Here is a 19,254-nt window from a genome sequence, read left to right as displayed (position 1 = left end):
ATGTTACAGCAACGACATCAAGGCTAGTGATTCAGCTCCTCCAGGTATGTCAACTTCATGAGAATGTCACATTTAGAATATCAACAGTTAATACATTAATCTACATAGATTGTATCAAAAATTATGTGATTCTTAGCTTCTTTTGTCTCACCCCCTAACTTACTGCCTCCCATCAACCAATCACTGTGATGACAAATCAAGAAGGGGGCTTTGAACAACTGAAATTCAATTAAAGTTTTTCTTTCATGGGCTCTCAAGACCAATAACCACATCACTTAGGGATCAGTCCACTGATATTGAGTTGTTTAATCTTCCTGAATCTAGTTTCCTCATGTAGAAAATAGGGGCTTGGACCAGACAGTCTCTGGGGTTCTTACAGCTCAAAATGTATTCTATTATTCATCTGTCACTAGGCTGGTCCTCAGGGATTGGCCACAGGATATCACCAGGATGGTACCTGAAGACTTTTCACAGCATTAAAAAAACCCTATAAATGCTAGTGCTCTGTTGGTGGAACCTTTGAGAATCTAAGATTCTTCCAACATTCCTCAGGTGCCTCATGATAGCAAGAAGGTGGCCCTGGAATCTAACAAAGTCTAAGCCATGCTGCCAGGTCCTAAACCAAGTCAATCAGACTATGATCACACATCTACCTGAATCTGCTGTTCGAGATCCACTTTAGCCAAGATTGGAGAGACTCTCACTACCAGGCTGGTTGTAACTCACCATGATGATTGAAGTTATCTAAGGGTCACAGTGCTTGTCAACGAAAGACTATGCTGACAAAACTGCAGTCTTTAAGTAAGGAGTATAAATAAACCTACTGTCAGAAACACAAAATCAACAACTGAACATGACAGTTCCCTATTGGGTTAGTTTTCCACGGAACAGAAGGCTTCAGCTCCGAGTCAGATGGAAAGGTCCCATAGGTTAGATGATATCGAAGTAGATGGTATCACTTCTTTAGTGTCATTTCCACTGATAAAATCTTATTTGTTTCTGATGCTGAATCCTTTGACAATGCCAAGGACTTTGGTGACAAGAACTTTCTTTTCTGGGTTTATAGGACTGGTAGCCAGTCAAGAGAGTATATTCAGCCTTAAAAGTTTTCTTTGAACAGTAAACATTCCGCTCAAAAAAAAAAAAAAAGAGTTTAGGGCAGCTAGGTGGCGCAGTGGATAGAGCACCGGCCCTGGAGTCAGGAGTACCTGAGTTCAAATCTGGCCTCAGACACTTAACACTAACTAGCTGTGTGACCCTGGGCAAGTCACTTAACCCCAATTGCCTCACCGAAAAGAAAAGAAAAGTAAACATTCGCCGTAACAGTAGGATCATTTTGTCAAAAATATCAGTAAAACTGAAATTTTGTGAAAGATCTCAGCTTGGCAGGGAATGAGCTATCAAACCCCTTCATTAATTCAAGGCATTTTTCTCGCTATGATCCACTTATATCTCCTTGTAAATTCTTCATTTGATTATTACCGGAAATATTTTGACAAGTTAAATGACCTCATCTCATACCTCCCACAAAAATCCGTATTCTTTGTTGTCTGAACATTGAAATCAGCGTGGGAGGGCAATGACAGTTATGAAATGTTCTGTTCCCTCACATCTACATCAAGTAAGGGAGTGGCAAGTGATGAAGCACAAGATTCCTTGCCAGAAAGGCGGTGTCAGCATCTTGGTCTGGTTTTGGTTCAGTGTTAAGAGTGCACAACTCCAGGGGCTAAATGGTCTCTCTCCCTCCAATGACACCTCTTACAGCCCATCCGAACCTTCCCATCCTCCATGACTCTTGTCCACATCTTCCCCTGCATTTGCAACAAGGTCTACCCAACTTGCTGGAGGCTTTCCTCAATTTCTCTTGGTATCATGAGGAAACTAGTGAAGCAAGTTTTTTTTTCCCCCCTTTAATAACCTGTCAAGCAACTCTGTAAGACCAAGCTTCAGAGAGTTGTTTATCTGCATAGAGAACAGGTTCTTCATTCAGGAATATTACTGGTATAGTCACTGTCTTTTATCTCTATATCTAAATGTTCTTTATTGAGAAGGCAGCTTTTATGATTCCAGTAGGCAGAGATTTATTAAACATTCACAGTGTGCCAGGCACTCATAATACTGTTATTCTGAATTTAACAAATGCTACATATTATAGACTATGCAATATAGAATGATTGTACATGAAACTACAAATTTCTATTTTTCACAGTTTACACTTATTTTTTTAATTCAATTTTCTTTTTAGATCCAAAATCTCTCCCTCTTTCTCCCTCTTTTCCACCCCTCGAGAAGGAATGAAAACTGCATTGTTACTGTTGTTGAAGCAAACAGGGTTAGGTGACCTGACTCAGGTCACACAGCTAGTAAGTATCTGAGGCCAGATTAGAATTCAGGACTTCCTGATTCCATGCCAGGCATCCTATCCACTATATCACTTAGTTACCCTACTAAAAAATATTTATATATCTGGCTATATAGATAGATATAGATAGTCATGGCAAACAAATTCCTGAGAGAGGGAGGGAGGGAGGAAGGGAGAAAAAGAGGGAAGAAGGAAGGAAGAGAGGGAGGGAGGAAGGAGGGAAGGAAGGAAGAGAGGGAGGGAGGGAGGAAGGAAATTTCTGTTGATCTACACTCTGAATCCATCACTTCTGTATCAAGAGGACAGCATGTTTCATCATGAGTCCTTAGGAATTGTTGGCCACTGTGTTGAGCAGAGTTCCTAAAAAGGAATTTCCATTCTAATGGGGGAAGACAACAGATAAAAGGAAACTGGGAAAGTAGAGAATTGGGCAAGTGGGGAATGATATATGCATGGAGCCAAGGTGGAAAAACCCAGAGTCAGGAGTGGAGCTGGGAGAGAAGTGGGGCCTGAAACTGTGGAAGGAGTAGTAACAGGAGGCTCTCAACAGCTGTGTTGTTCCGGGCAATGAGTTAGATCATGGATCTAGATTCGACTGAGGATAAGCCCTGCACCTAGGCTTGAAAGACCCACCTCGAGCTGTGTACTGTGCAAGGAGCAGGAGCAGAAGCAAGCACCAGCTATGTAGCTCAGGCACAGGAGCAAGCTCTCAGATTCAGACTCCTGCTTGGTGTGAGGCATGAAGCTGAATAACAAAGGCAGGGAACCCAGACCAGGAGACAGAACCCGAGTTCTATACAAAGCTTCTTAATTTGTGGGTCCCAACCCCACATGGGGGGAGTGTAACTGAATGTGGGGGTTGCAACAAATTTGGCAACAGTAAAAAGTTATGTATACCTATTTTACATATCTATATACCCCAGGTCACATAAAAATTTCTCAGGTGAAAAGGTGTGCCAAGTGGAAAAAGTTTAAGAAGCCCCCCTCTAGACTAGACTTACAAAGCCTTCCAGTTAGTTGACGTGATTTGGGCCAAAAGAAAATAGAAGAAAACGTAAGATATCTCCTATTACAAATAATTGATTTGGAGAAATAATTTAAGAATCAATAAACTGGAATACTATCACACTATAAGAAATGATGAGCAGGCAGATTTCAGAAAAACCTGGAAAGACTTCCATAAACTGATGCTGAGTGAAGTGAGAAGAACCAGGAGAACATTGTACACAGTAACATTTTACAATAATTAACTGTGATCGACTTAGCTCTTCTCAGCAACACAACAATCCAAGACAATTCCAGAAGACTCATGATGGAAAATGCTCTCCACATCCAGAAAAAGAACTATGGAGTCTGAATGCAGATTGAGGCATACTATTTTCACTTTATTTGTTGTTAGGGTTTTTTTTGTTTTTTATTTTTTTCTTTCTTGAGGTTTTTCCCTTTTGTTCTGGTTCTTTCACAATATGACTAAGGTGAAAATATGTTTAACATGATTGTACATATATAACCTATATCAGATTGCTTGCTATCTTGGGAAGGGGGGATGAAAAATTTGGAACTTGAAATCTTCCAAAAATGAATGTTGAAAACTATCTTTACGTGTAATTAGGAAAAATATTATTAAGGGAAAAAAAGAATGAATGGACTATGTGAAAAATATAACCAAAAAAAGAAATCGTTCAAGAAATCATTTAAAAAAAAAACAACACCTGTCCAAATCTTAGAATCAGAGAGCAAAGGAAAATGGAATCCACTGGTCATATCCTGAAAGAAAACCCAAAATAAAAACTCCCAAGAATATTATAACAAAAATCCAAAGTTTCCAGATAAACGAGAAACAATTTGTTTTTCACTTTTGAAAATCAGGACCATGTTTGTAGGTCATGTGTACCTAACTTGTCTTCTACTCTTTTTCAAAGATAATCAGTTATTCCACTTATAAGTTCAATTTCACAGGAAAAAGTTCATCTGGTTTTGGTGAGCTGAACTCACTGACAGCAACCAGATCCTTTACATTCCCAGTTATCTTACCTTGGGTTTAGATTACCTGTTAGCCATTTTTGTTCTATCTCCTGGAATTTGAAGGTCATTCTTTGCAAAGGAAAAATAGGAACTGGACCTGTGATGTTGTATCTAGGGAACTCTGGTGTGCAGAATCATATTAAAAACTTCCTTTTCAGTTGAACTGAAAACATTAAGAAAGAAATTTTTTTCTAGTCTAAAGCCCTTTCTGGACTTTTCTTTTACAAAATTATGTAAAAGGCGAAAAACCAAAGCTAAATAAATCCCCAGGGAAAATGGATTAAGAATGGTAACCAAATTTAAAATAATTTACATGATTAGCTAAGAAGTTGCTTACCTCACTCCCAGACAAGATTAGAGTTATAACCAACCTAAGGGCAGAGTCAAAGAAGGAATGGAGTGGTTTTAAGATAAGATTAATGACTATTATTCTATTGGAGCAAATGGTTAACCCCAAACCATATTTATCATATTGTGTGACCTTTTCCTTGTTTAAGATTGTTATAAATATTACTTCAAATTGTCTGAAATCATGAGGACTCTAGAAGAGCTTAAGCATTTTTCCCCAAACAGAACAATGTTGGAATTTAGAATAACGTTAAATTAATAAAAATTGTTCCTGGAATAATTGCGTCTAAAATGTAGATAGAGTGCAATGTGAATCTTTTTTTTTATTTGAGAAGGCGGGGGGGGGGGGGCAGCTAGGTGGCTCAGTGGATAGAGCACCGGCCCTGGATTCAGGAGGACCTGAGTTCAAATCCAGCCTCAGACACTTAACACTTACCAGCTGTGTGACCCTGGGCAAGTCACTTAACCCCAAGTGCCTCACCAAAAAAACCCAAAAAACCAAAACAAAAACCCCAAACAAAAAACAGACAAGAGTGAGGAAATGTGCTTTCCCAATGTTAAGTCAGCACCTTTTATGCCATTTAATAGTCCCAGGAAGCTACATGGAGGGAGGACTGAGCATCTGCACCTGCCTTGCCCAGGACCACAAGGTCAAGTATGTATCATACACGCCTGTCCTTCCGGCCTCCAGACTTTGCTCTCTGCTATGAGCAGTGCTGCCTACCTCAAGCTTGGCAAAGCAATCAGGAGGAAGTTCTGCCTTGTCCCCCAATGCTGCTGGGCATTTTGATCAATGGCCTGGATGAAAGCACAAGGGGCCAGTTCACCAAACTTGTGGATGACACAGAGGTAGAAAGTGGCACACTAGACAACAGAATTCAGATCCAAAAAGATCCTGACGGTTTACAATGATATGCCAAAGCAAATACGATAAAACGTATGGGAAGGAACATCAAAGCCTCAATTTAGGTTCAAAAGAATAAGCTGTATAGGTTGAGGACGAAGGAATAGCAAAAGTCATCATCATAAACACTTACACGGCTCTCCCTGCATCCCAGGCAGGGCCCTGCGCTCTGCTTTACAAAGATGATCTCATCTGATCCTCACAACAACCTGGGGAGGTAGGTGCTGTTATCATCCCCATTTTATGGATGAGGCAACTGAGACCAGTGGGAGTGAAGCAACTTGCCCAGAAATGTGGCTGAACAAGATTCCAGAAGGTGACAGGCATTCCTGCTCCAGTGTGTTGTCCTATCCCACCATCTTTTGAGCACTAGGCTCAGCGTGAGACATTCCACTGACAGGCTGGCTCTTCTGACTCTGGGGCCCAGCAAGTCTTCTTGGCCAGAGATACTGGTGAGGTTTGCCATTCCCTTCTCTAGCTCATTTTAGAGATGAGGAAACTGAGGCAAACAGAAGTGAACTGAGTGGGGGCAGCTAGGTGTAGCAGTGGATAAAGCACCAGGCCTAGATTCAGGAGGGTCTGAATTCAAATCCAGCCTCAGACACTTGACACTTACTATCTGTGTGACCCTAGGCAAGTCACTTAACCCTCATTGCTCTAATGTAGGAGGCAAAAAAGGGTTAATAGAAAAACCTAAGACCCAAGCTCTAATACAGATATTAGCTCTAAAGGGGAGTCAGATCCCAGTTAATGGATAACTTATGTTAGGTTCTAGTACCCATAGTGATCAACATCCATAACAGACCAGAACAGGTCAGGTCAAAATAACAATAAAAGAAAAAGACAACCTATAGAAATTGTAATGAAAAATGATTATATTTTGAAACTAGCCATGGGAATCAGAAAGTGACATGCGCAGAAAAGGCCAAATTTGTCCCCAGATTCACCTTATGACATGTAAACCCCCAAAACACACCTCCACTGAAAAAGGTACCTGCCTCAGGGGTTGGCTTAGGACCCCAGGAACTCCAAATTAGGATAAGCCCTCCCCTGTAAAACCCCTAGGTGGAAATTATTATGAGACTGATAATCAATTTATCTATACTATAAATATAACTGTCTTTCCTTTCCTTATTTGAGAGATACCTTTCCAATATTCTGGTTCTCTCCCTGTGGTCATCACAGTATTGCAATAAAACTTGGGAAACTGAGTCACTGAGTCTTGTAATTCTTTTGGGACAACTCACAATCAATTTGACCCCAAATTCCAGCCCATATCAGCGAAGAAGAAGGAAGAGGGAGGAGGGAGGGGGGGGAGGGGGAGGAGGGGGGAGGGGGAGGAGGGGGAGGAGGCATGAAGACGGAAAAGCATGGCCTGTAGAGCAGCAAGGAGGCCAGTATGACTGGACCATGGAGTCGAGAGAGGGGAATAATGAACAAGAGGAGTGGAAAGGCAGCAAGGGGCCCAACAGAACAACAAACCTTCATAGTCCTCATGGGCTCCCATGGAGTCGATGGTCATTTCTATATAATGATTCTCAAATCCATTCACCCACCCCTAACCTTCCTGACTCTGACTGCCCACTGGGCATCTACTGGGCATCTCAAGAAGTGGGCTCATTCTCTCCCCCTCTTCCCCAAACCCTTTGCCAGGGCACCATTCTTGTCTCCCAGGCTCACAGTCTGAAGCTAAAATCCTCATTCTACCATGTCTCCCCCCTATTCATTCCCTCTAGGACCACATATAAAATCCTGTTTGGCTTTTAGAGCCCTCAAGACCCAGCCCCTTCCTATCATCCACAGACTCTACCATCCACTGACACCATCTTCCTGGCTCTTCCTCACAAATGACACTCCATCTCCTGACTCCAGACATTTTCACATGCTATCCTCTAAGCCTGCAATTCTCTCCCTTCTTGCCTCTGCCTCTTGGCTTTCCTGGCTTCTTTCAAGTCTCAGTTAAAATCCGGCCTTCTGGGGCAGCTAGGTGGCACAGTGGATAAAGCACCGGCCCTGGATTCACTGGACCTGAGTTCAAATCCGGCCTCAGACACTTGACACTTACTAGCTGTGTGGTCCTGGGCAAGTCACTTAACCCTCACTGCCCTGAAAGGGGGAAAAAAAATTCGGCCTTCTGCAAGAAACCTTTCCAGGTCCTTCTTAATTTTGGGCCTTCCCTCTGAGACTAACTTGTCCTGTAGATAGATAGATAGATAGATAGATAGATAGATAGATAGATAGATAGACAGACAGACAGACAGACAGACAGACAGACAGACAGACAGATAGATAGATAGATAGAGATAGCTAGACAGAAAGATATAGATAGATGATAGATATAGATAGTTGGACGATAGATGATAGATAGATAGATAGATTGATTCTTTGTACATAATTGTTTGCATATTGTCTCCCCCCAACAGATTTTGAGCTCCTGGAGGGAGCTTTGTCTTTCCTTGTATCTCTAGAGCTTAGCACAGTGACTGGCACAAAGTCAGCCAAATTCATAAGTAAATGCTTACTGATTTTTTGATCTAGCTTTAGGAAAATCACTTTGGCAGCTGCCATGTGGAAGATGAATTGGAGTGGGAAGAGACTTGAGGCAAGAAGACTAAAGAGAAGCTACTGCAATGGTTCATAGTGAGAAATGGGCCTGAATGAGGGTGGTGGTCCTAATAATGGAGGGAATATGTGCTGTGAGAAATGCTGGGGAGATAAAAACAAGATGTGGCAAGTGACTGTGTATGTGAAGCAAGAGTGAGGATGCCAGCTCCTGGTCACTGGAAGAATAGCAGTGTCCAAACGGAAAATGGAAAACTGAGCAGAGAAGCGGATTTGAAAGAAAAGGGGAAAAGTCTAGAGGTAGACTGTGGCCCAGCTGTGCCTGCTCACGCTGTAGAGCTAACTCTGTCCTGCTCTCAAAACTGCCTGCTGCTTTGCGGAGGGCAAGGTCTGGGTTCACTGGTGGGAAGGGGGTTTTACCCACGTAGTTGCTAGTGCTTAAGTTGTTGGTGAATCACAAATGCCCCAAGGGGAAGATGCTCTGTGGAAAAGGAAAGAGGTCTGGAGCCTGCACAGCCACAACAGTGGCGAAGGGCATAGGATCTATGGAACACAAAGAAAAGCTGGCTAAAATGGGGAGGGTGAGATGCAACCCAGATGCCCCATCTCTGCTTGGCTGATTATGCACCCTGTGCAGCAGTGCTGAGGCCCCCTACTTTGGAGACCTCTAATATAGATAAGCATTTTCCAATCAATGGTCTGTGACCACATATTAATTGTGCCACAGTGGCTACTTCCAAGTTCAGGAACTGGTCATTAGTGGTTTCTGACACAAACATTAAGATTTTTTTTTTTTCATTTTACAAATACTGCATGAAACCTAGTGAACTAAGACAGTAGCAAGAAATCCATCCAGGCAAACTGGAAGAGAAGTGATCCTTATGAGTGCAGCTGAGTCTACCTGATCTCACTAGGTTACACTATGATTCATCTACTAGGCAACATCTCATCTTCCAGAAGTGAAGTCCTTCATTTAAGAAACTGCTTTTAAAAACATTGGTGTTATGGCTTGAAACAAGTAGCAAGGTATAAATGAACAATGATAAAGATTATTGGCTGTCCTCTGTAAAGTCCTAGGACTGAAACAGTTGGGAAAGGTTTCATGGGGAAAAGATATATTAAGAGCTGGTCCATGAAGACAGAATTTAGATAAATCAGAAAAAGTAGGGAGTGTGTATAGAAATGAACACAGAACAAATTTCTAAATCTTACCAGTCAATTAGATAGATGTCTGGAGTTAGGTTATGTTTCTTGAAATGAGCAAATAATTTTGGCAGATTTTCTTCAAAGAATACCTCAAATGCTGCAAAGTACGTCAACATCTGTGGAAACAAGGTGAAATGTACCACTAAACAATTTATTGCTACAAGTCATCCTTATTTAATGCATATTCATTAATCAAATTCAATCATCTCAGAAAAATCAACATTGTTCATGAAAGGTACAGGCTTTAGGAATTATTGCAAGTTATTATTTTTTAGAATTATAAAATGGATCCTTTAGAAACAGCTTGGAGTAACAATAAAACTTTTCATGTTAAGCAAAAAATACAAAACAAAACCCAGAGAGTATTTTATGTGAAAAAAGGTATCTCCTTTCTGGGAAAGAGTCATGCCAGTATTTGACAAGTCACTGTGGCTGCTAAACTGTATGTTGGCTGGAATCAGCAGAAAACTCCGGCACTCCCAAAGGTAATTCAACTGTGAGGACTACTTTTAATATCACCGCCATCATCACATATTTCATATGAATTAATGATGGAAGTACCTGCTTACATTTACATAGAGCTTTAGTACCTGGGAGAGAAAAAAGCTTCCATGTATAGTCAACAACCTGAGGAACAAAGTAGGGCAAACACTATCCTCATTTTACTGTGAGAAAATAATTATTAATAACGGATTTCTAGGAGAAACCCAGACATTAGTCTTTGCTGCTCTCTGCCCCTCACACCATAAACCTGCCTGGGGTGAGTTCACCTTTAACCAAAGGAATGCAGATTAATTCTTTCGATTAGCACCTATAGGGTTAGAATTTGATCTCTAGACCCTCCCCGCCCAAGTCAATCAATGGAGCTGAATGATATAACCTATTAGCTTCGACCAATGTGTGGTGATCTAACTCGACCAAAAGGAGGATAAGACACTTGGGCCAAGAGGGGCTTGCTCTCCTCTTCCCTGGACTTTCTTTTATTCTCCACTCACCCTCTTGGCTCAATACACTGGGTATGTCATTGTTTAGGCCTGTAAGCCTGTGACTAGTGAGGAAGTCAGGGAGACACACAGTCAATACTTTAAAAAATATGTGATAATAATTAATAATAAATGCTTACTACCCAAACTGGTACAATAGACATTAATATATAATTTAGTAATATTTTGGAAAACCCAGCCTAGTCCCCCAATAATTTAAATAACACATTACAGAGAAGGAAAGAATTTCAGAGGTATGTGTTCTGTCCAAGATTGCAAAGCTACCAAGCAGAAGAGCTGAAAACATGCATCTTTTCATTACAAGACTTGTACTCTTTCTATCATACCATTTTTATTTATCTTCTTTTTTTGTATCTTTTGCTTTATACATAATTTTATTTCCAAATATATACCCCTTCTTCCATAACCAGCAAGCTGTCCCTTGTAAAAAGGATATTTTAAGTGTCGGGATGGGGATGGGGGGGTAGGGGAGGAAGGACAAGTCAGCAAAACCTAGCAATATTCCACACCAGCAGTCCCTCAGCACCACCCCCCACCTCAATAAAGAGGGGAGAGAAGGTGCTGCATGGTTTTTAAATAGTTATGCGAGATCAAGCATCCCCCCATCACCAACTCCTTAAAGGAGGCATTAGGAGAAAATTAAATGTATTTTTATAAAGGTTAAATAGCCCTTTAAACAAATGGTTACTTTTTTGTTGCAACTTATATAATTTTGTATTCCCATAAAAACGGCTGTGAAAACTAATTCAGTAAAAAACCACTAACTTTACATATTTTAATCAAAAAACATGTATTATTATAAAACAAAGTCAATCCATATTAGGTAATAATCCATCTTCTCATCTGTGCATTCCAGAAAGCACCAAGTAGAATGCCCTATTCTTACTAAGCACTCAAATATCTGAATTAATGTTTCAAGAAAAAATTATGTCCACACCTAATTTTAGCTTCTAGGAGCTTTTTTTTTTTTTTTTTAGTGAGGCAAGTAGGGTTAAGTGACTTGCCCAGGGTCACACAGCTAGTAAGTGTTAAGTGTCTAAAGCCAGACCTGAACTCAGGTACTCCTGACTCCAGGGCCAGTGCTCTATCCACTGCGCCACCTAGCTGCCCCCTAGGAGCATATTTTTGAAAAACACACCTTTATAGTAAAACTGAAAATATTAAGAAATATTAGTTCTCTAAAACTCTTTCCGAAATCCTTAAGGGAAAGCCCCTTGAAAAAGTGAGTGATAGGCTGATAATAAAAAGACTTTTCTTAAGAAATGGATTAAGAATATTTATAGCTGCTCTTTATGTGGTAGCAAGGAATTGGAAGTTGAGGGGGTGCCCATCAATTGGGGAATGGCTGGACAAGTTGTGGTACATGAATACAATGGAATACTATTGTGCTGTAAGAAATGATGAGCAGGAAGAGTTCAGAGAAACCTGGAGGGTCTTACGTGAGCTGATGATGAGTGAGATGAGCAGAACCAGAAGAACATTGTACACAGTATCATCAACATTGAGTGTTGACCTACTGTGATGGACTATATTCTTCTCACCAATGCAATGGTACAGAAGAGTTCCAGGGAACTCATGATAGAAGAGGATCTCCAAATCCAAGAAAAAAAAAGAAAAAAAGAACTGTGGAGTATAGATGCTGATTGAACCATATTATTTCTTTTGTTTTGGGTGCTGTATTTTTTTTCTATTTTGAGGTTTTGCATCACTGTTCTGATTTTTTCTCTTGTAACAGGATTAATGCAGAAATAGGATTAATGTTATTATGTGTATATATATGTGTGTGTATATATATATCTATATGTATATGTATAGAGATATATAGACATAACCTATATCAGATTACCTGCTGTCTAGGGGAGGGGCGAGGGAGGGGAGGGAGGGAGAAAAATCTGAAATTGTAAAGCATGTATAAACAAAAGTTGAGAACTATCTTTACATGTAACGGAAAAAATAAAATACCTTATACATAAAAAAAAAAAAGAAAAAAAAAAAGAAATGGATTAAGGAAGGAGTAACTCAGATTTTGTTCACACCTTTGCTTCCCTGGAAGCACTTGTAACTGGTGCTAGAACCTGCCTTTATTCTCCACAGAGAAATGATTAAGACTGAGGCAGAAGGGAAAAAGTCCCTTTGCCTGTTCAGGAGGAAGGGGAGTGGTTCCTCAGCTATACTTGCAGATGAACACAGATTACATTTTAACATGTCTTTTTCCTTGTTCAATATTTCTACAAATTTACCTCATCTTCTTTTGACAGAGAGTCATGTCAGAAGGTATGGGAGATACTTCTCTATTCAAGCTAGAAACGGCTTGAATACAGATTAATGTTAAATTAAGTTTCTGATAAATGCATGTAAATCACAGAGTACATTATTAATATTGATATTTTTCTTCAACAAACTCAAACAGAAACAAGAGCTTCAACTACTTATGTGTGTACCTGCAAATATGTGATTTTTTTCCAATTTACTGTAATTAATTCTTAAATTTAAGAAATCTGAATCTTTTTCTTCTCTAAAGGAAAAACTCATCAAAGAACCAGAGTATCATGGAAACTTAGAGGTCATTTAGTTTAACCTACCCCCCCCAAACAGGAATCAATTCTACATTATTACCCCTAACAAATGGCCAAACACATTAAAATATTTTACACTCTAAAAGATGCTATAAAATTGACAACAAACTGATAAAATGAGCTAACTGATCGAGGTATATTTTAGTAGTGATGAACAATCTATAAGATGACTTTTTTTTGGTTGGAAATGTTTATGTAAATGAGAAATAAAACTTAAAACTAAATAATAGCTTTAATAAAAAGTTCCTTAATAGTACATGATTGAGAGTTAGGAGGAATCACAGAGAGGTAAATTATTCCCACACTCTCATTTTACAGATGAGGAAAGTGAGCTCTAGAAAATAGTAATGTTATTGTGTAAGGTAACATAGATAATAAGGAAAAAAGCAAATATTGAAATCCAGCTTCTGATTGCAAATCCTCTGGATTTTCTAATACCTAATATTAAATACTTTATACTTTTGCTTTATACTTTTAAAACTTACTTCATAATAACATTTAAATATTGCTTCACAGCTTGTAAAGCACTTTAAAATATTAATATTTAGAAATGTTAACATTTTATTTACACAACAAAGGTGCTTTAATCTTTATTTTGCTGATGAAGAAACTTCAATAGATAAGGATCAAATGTCTTGCCCAGGGTCAGTGACATAGCTAATAAATGTATGAGGCTGGATTTTGACCTTAAGTTTTCCTGTCTCTAAGTCCAGCACTCCATCCAATGTACTGCCAAAAAGATCAATGATCATTTATATCTGGAAATATTGGTTATTTTCCAAGTACTTCTGAAAAAAATCATATAAACCAACAACTTCACTTTACTTTCTCAAATCTGGGTTAATTTCATTTCTTAAAGTAAAGTTTGGAAATCAGCAATTGCTAGGATGACACAATTCAATTACAGGCCGATTCCTCTGGGTAAGCTGAAAATTTTGTCATCAAGTTCACTCCAGGTCATAGTTACTCATAAAAGAATTAACACTGTGCTAGCATTCCTTTTTTTTTTTTTTTTTTTGCTACTATTCCCTCTTAACAAGACTTGGTGATCAACTACACCCTACAGAAATGTCATTCAGTCTGATTTTACCAATACGTAGGGTCTCCTTATGTTGTATGTCACTTCTGATAATGCTACTGGAAAAAATGACTTTTTTTTAAACAGGAATGAGATAAATTATTCAAAGTCTTGGAGCATCAAAGTAGAAGAGAGCAAGGAGTAATCAATCGACAACAAAAATTAGTTCTTTACATGCCACTGTTAAAGGGGGAACATTTCACAAAAATGTCTGTAGCAATTACAAAATACTCACAAGGCCGTGGTCCACTCGAAAAAATGCCATTTGACAAGGTTTATTCAAAAGGTTAGAAAATGCAATGAAGGCATCTGCAGTATCTAAGTTCAGAATCAATACTGCTGCTATAAATGACATGCCCTGAACCTAAAGGGAGAAAAATATTAAACTAGTCAAGCAAAACTGATCTCTATACATACAGAGCGCACATTTTTACTATATTTTGTGAGGAACTAAAAGTTGGGTGTTCTTATGGTTCAAAAATATGTCTATCACTCTCCATTCCAACACATTACAAGGGAAATTAGTAGCCCCGTTCCCACCTACCTCTCCCACTACCAACCTCACTGCTGAATCTCAATGTTTCCAGAGCTTAATTGGTAACATTAAGATGGACCAGAGATGGGACAGCTAGGTGGTGCAGTGGATAGAGCACCAGCCCTAGAGTCAGGAGGACCTGAGTTCAAATCCAGCCTCAGACACTTAACACTTACTAGCTGTGTGACCCTGGGCAAGTCACTTAACCTCAATTGCTTCACTAAAAAAAAAAAAAGAAAGAAAGAAAAGAAAGAAAGATGGACCAGAGACTGTATTCATGACCCACTAGTTCAACATTCATCTGTCTTTGCTCTTTTTCTCTAACCCCTATCTATTTAAGACTGTCCCTAGTCCCTATTATTCTGCGTATGTCTGTCAGCCTACCTGGCTTTTTAACCCCAAAGATGAGCTATATAATAAACAAAGACTCCTTTTCACTGCATGCTTGAAAAAAAAAATTCTCTCACTGTATGTATTTTATCCTGTCTCAGAAAAAAAGCCTTTATGAAAGTGAAAAAACTATGGAGTACAATGGGCACAAAAATAGAAATGGCAACCATAACAATGTACCATGGTTAGAAGGGTCTGGAGCAGAAGTTCCACACCCACTGTTTACAGCAATTTGGGACAAATCATTTATCAGGAGACTTCTCCTTCTCCTTCCTTATCAAAAATGATAAGGCCATGTAATTTTACTTGAGACTTTCTATTGGCATATGCTACCAAAAAAAAATGTTCTATTTCTGTTCAGCTTATACCACCCCAAAACACTGAAGAAGAACTTCACTTACATAACCAACATCCGGTCTGTAACAAGTGTAAGCGCCCAAAATACTGTGCAACATGTCATGATATGGACCACCCTATAATGATCAACACACCAAAAACAATACATGCATAAGTATGGTTAGTACTGGGAGTAACTTTTCACATGGGTTACCAGCAATCCATAGTTAATCCTATGAAATTATCTCATTAACAACATTTGGGGCCTACACCCTTTAGAAAAGCAGTAAGTTAGGTTTGAATGCCGGAGTGTTAGCCTTACTCCTTGCTTGCTTTCTCCTGCATGACTACATACTTTTTCAGAATAGAAAAATAAACCATATCTAAAACACGCATCTAATACAGACAAGTGTTTTGCTGTTTCTCATTCTGTTTCTTCACCATTCTCAGCATCTGTTTCTTACATTTTTCAATGAGTTTCTGCCTGCCCTTTCCTTTCTGCAGCTCTCTCAAGTTTCTCCATCCTTTCTTTACTTATGTAGCTACTCTCACATGTAAGAAGTACAATCTTACAAATGAACCCTAAAGAGATTGAATCCCTTGTTATTTCAAAACACATGGAGCCACCAGAGTGTTCCCCTCCCCTTCAACTACGGTGTATCACTGGTAAACATTCACCATTTAGAGCAGGGGTGCCGAACCCCCACACAAGTAAAAGCAGTACAGTCTGGCAGGTTTTCTTTGAGCGATATCAAATCTTAATCCATTAGCTCTTACAAATATCAACAGTAGGAAGCATAGAATTCGATTAAAAGTAGAAAACAAAAATTCCATGAAATTGCCAAGTAATGAGAGCATCATGACTCTTCCTGTACTTTAGATTGTATCCCTACGTCCTCTAGGATATTATTTCTTACAAGTACTTCTCTCTTTCTAGAGTTTTCTATTTCTCTTTTTCCAAAGGCTCTTTACTGATATGTTCAAAGATGCTCAGCTCTCCCCATCTTAAAAAAAAAAATTCATTTCAACCTGGTATTCCATCTAGCAACTAACTACTCTTCTTTGTTTGTTTGCTAGTGGTAGAAAAACAAGGTTCCTCAGCTTTCCTGGAGAGGGTTGATTTGTATTTCAGTTTCGGCATACATTTTTTTAAAGCTACTACTTTCAGTACAGTATGAAAATATGCTGGCTATGTAGTCTTGGGAAAATCACTAGGCATCTCAGTACCTCAAGCAACTAAGAGTCTAAGTTACAGAGACAGTACCAATTTGTACTGGTACAGAAATCACCAATGAAATCACAGGTATATTTTTAAAAAATAGAAAAAAAGAAAACTAGAAAAAAAGAAAGAAAAAATATATTAGGTTAGCTCTCAAACAACAATCATTTATTAAGGAACTGTCCTATAAGAAATTAAGCCAAGGATAGATTCAGAACAGTGGTCATGGGCTATGCTCAGAGCTACAAGTACAATTTGTAAAAGGCAATGAGCTCACTAATTGGTGCTTTCATTGTCCCAGAGCCATAACGCCACCTCACAGACGTCTGGATAGAACTTAAGCACCTTCCAGCTACCTTCTAAGTGGGCACCTAGTTACGAACATGTTGTCTCTCCTATTAGAAAGTGAACCCTTGAAGACAGGGATTATTTTTACCTTCCTTGTAACCTGGGTGCTTGGTGCATTGCCTGGCATATTGGAAGCACTTAAATGTTGTTTGATTGATTAGCTCGCTCTGAATGTGTGTGTTTCAAAATGATGGGAGAAAATTAACAAATTCCACAGACCCATAAAGATGTGCGAAGCTGTCTATTTCTTCTACTCTCAGACACAGCAAACCTCTGATGCACATATATGGTAGGTGTTAATCAGTGCACACTGAGATATGTACTTAAAATGTAGTGAAGGCAAGCAGCTAAATATGTCAATAAATGGGTATTTAAAATTTATAAGTAAAGGGTTTCTATATAATTAAAAACAGAATATTTTAAAACTGCAAAGTAGTATATTCCAATATTTAATTTATAAAAATGTATAGTTCATCATCTTCAAATTTGAAGCAGAAAGCACTAGTATAAAAATAACTAATATATGCTACTTACTTGCTGGAAAATACAAAGATTAGGAAATGTTCTAGAAATGTCCAGTTTGATTAGTTCCAAACTGGCTTCTCTGTCAGCTGCAGAAAAAGTTGTATCTATCAAAAATAAAGAATAACAATGCATATAAGAAACATATATGTTAATAACAATCTCTTACTGAGTACACTGTCATCATCATATATTGTTTTGTTTTGTTTTGTTTTTGGCGGGGCAATGAGGGTTAAGTGACTTGCCCAGGGTCACACAGATAGTAAGTGTCAAGTGTCTGAGGCAGGATTTGAACTCAGGTCCTCCTGAATCCAGGGTCAGTGCTTTATCCACTGCGCTACTATCATTATATTTTAAATCAAGTAGGATTTATCTTAAAAAGTAGTAATATCTAATTTTTAAAAGATCAAAGTTATTCTCTTTTCACCTTTCAAAACAAAGAAAGGGACAAAGATTTGAGTGACAAAGTGAAAGGCAATGGGCCAGAATAAGAATATAAATCTTTCCAATACACTATACTACCTGCATATAAAACAAAGTACTGTAACCATTCACACAAAATAACTTCATTTTTAATACAATATGACATCTTTAAACTAAGACCCATGTGGATTTAAACTTAAAAACCAACTATTCCTAGAGTATAGAGTACAAAGTTACACAAATATAAGAATACTACTATTTTTACAATCAAAATTGAACACTAGCATAGTCGAAAATAAACATTTTCTAATTTGGAACTATTTCCCCAAATCTACTTGTGACTAGGATCTCAAATGTTTAGAAATTATTTTACTTTCATTGCTATCATTTTTACCACTAGTAAAATCTTATAACTAAGAAATGTTCAAGTGTTAAATTAGGAAAATGTATTCACTATCCTAAGTACTCTATATGAAGACTGCTATAATAATATAATTCAGATTTCAAGTCCTAAAACTACTACTAAGGGGCAGCTAGGTGGCATAGTGGATAAAGCACTGGCCTTGGATTCAAGAGGACCTGAGCTCAAATCTAGCCTCAGATAGTTGACACTTACTAGCTGTGTGACCGTGGGCAAGTCATTTAACCCTCATTGCCCGCAAAAACAAAACAAAACACACACACAAAAAAAAACTACTGCTAGTTAGAAAGCAGTCCTCATACAAAATGATGCTATACTACACCTACCGGCTAGTTTACTTTGTTGCTCTCTGGGCTCAAATACCACACAGACATACCCATAAAATAACAAGAAAAGGCAATGGCATATTGCCTTGGAAGATTTCTAAGAACGGTTTAGCACCTGTGTAGTTTTCCTTTGGGGAAGTACTACACATTTCTCTAGAAATCAATTCTATATCTTGAAGGTCTAGATGCTATTGTTGATGTTATTAAAAATGTAATTAACTTTAAAAGGGAAAACTATTGTACACAAAAGTCTGCATAGGTACACATGGAAATTTCACTCAGAACCAGAATGGTTATGTTATATTTACTATGAAAAGGTATATTCTCCCATTTATAAATCCTTATTCCTAAATAGTACTATATGTATTCTTCTCCAACCCCTAATAATCTTCAAAAATTTTAGTTTTACTTATAAATTAAGAATTAAATGAATTAAATAAGTCACTATTTTTTTTTAATGCACACTGCTAGTGGCAGCATTAGTTATATGCTAAATTCACATGAAGACAGACCTTCATTCTCTGCTTCAGAGGCTCCAGCACTAAGGGACCGCCACTTTTCCTTGGCTCGAGCAAGGCAAATGTCATAGAGTTCTGAAAGGCAAGTAAATTCTTTTTGAAAAGCATTTAATGAAGTGAGAAGAACAATTTATAAAGCAACAGCAATACT

The 19,254-nt window shown here is 38.4% G+C and overlaps 1 protein-coding gene across 3 annotated transcripts in view; it reads right to left on the bottom strand.

Moving 5' to 3' along the window:
- Nucleotides 1-19,254, bottom strand: part of TBC1D14 (TBC1 domain family member 14) — a 102,791-nt gene that overhangs the window by 12,647 nt on the left and 70,890 nt on the right. For all 3 annotated transcript variants that reach the window (XM_043971452.1, XM_043971450.1, XM_043971453.1), the window contains 5 exons: nt 19,098-19,178; nt 17,428-17,522; nt 15,392-15,463; nt 14,301-14,429; nt 9,414-9,523 (listed from right to left, as the gene is read on the bottom strand). In XM_043971452.1, the coding sequence (XP_043827387.1) occupies nt 9,414-9,523; nt 14,301-14,429; nt 15,392-15,463; nt 17,428-17,522; nt 19,098-19,178 (487 nt within the window). The remainder of the gene's footprint in view (nt 1-9,413; nt 9,524-14,300; nt 14,430-15,391; nt 15,464-17,427; nt 17,523-19,097; nt 19,179-19,254) is intronic.

Source organism: Dromiciops gliroides, chromosome 6 (assembly GCF_019393635.1).
Source record: "Dromiciops gliroides isolate mDroGli1 chromosome 6, mDroGli1.pri, whole genome shotgun sequence".
Lineage (NCBI taxonomy): Eukaryota > Metazoa > Chordata > Mammalia > Microbiotheria > Microbiotheriidae > Dromiciops > Dromiciops gliroides.
This window is presented reverse-complemented; position numbering and strand designations above follow the sequence as displayed.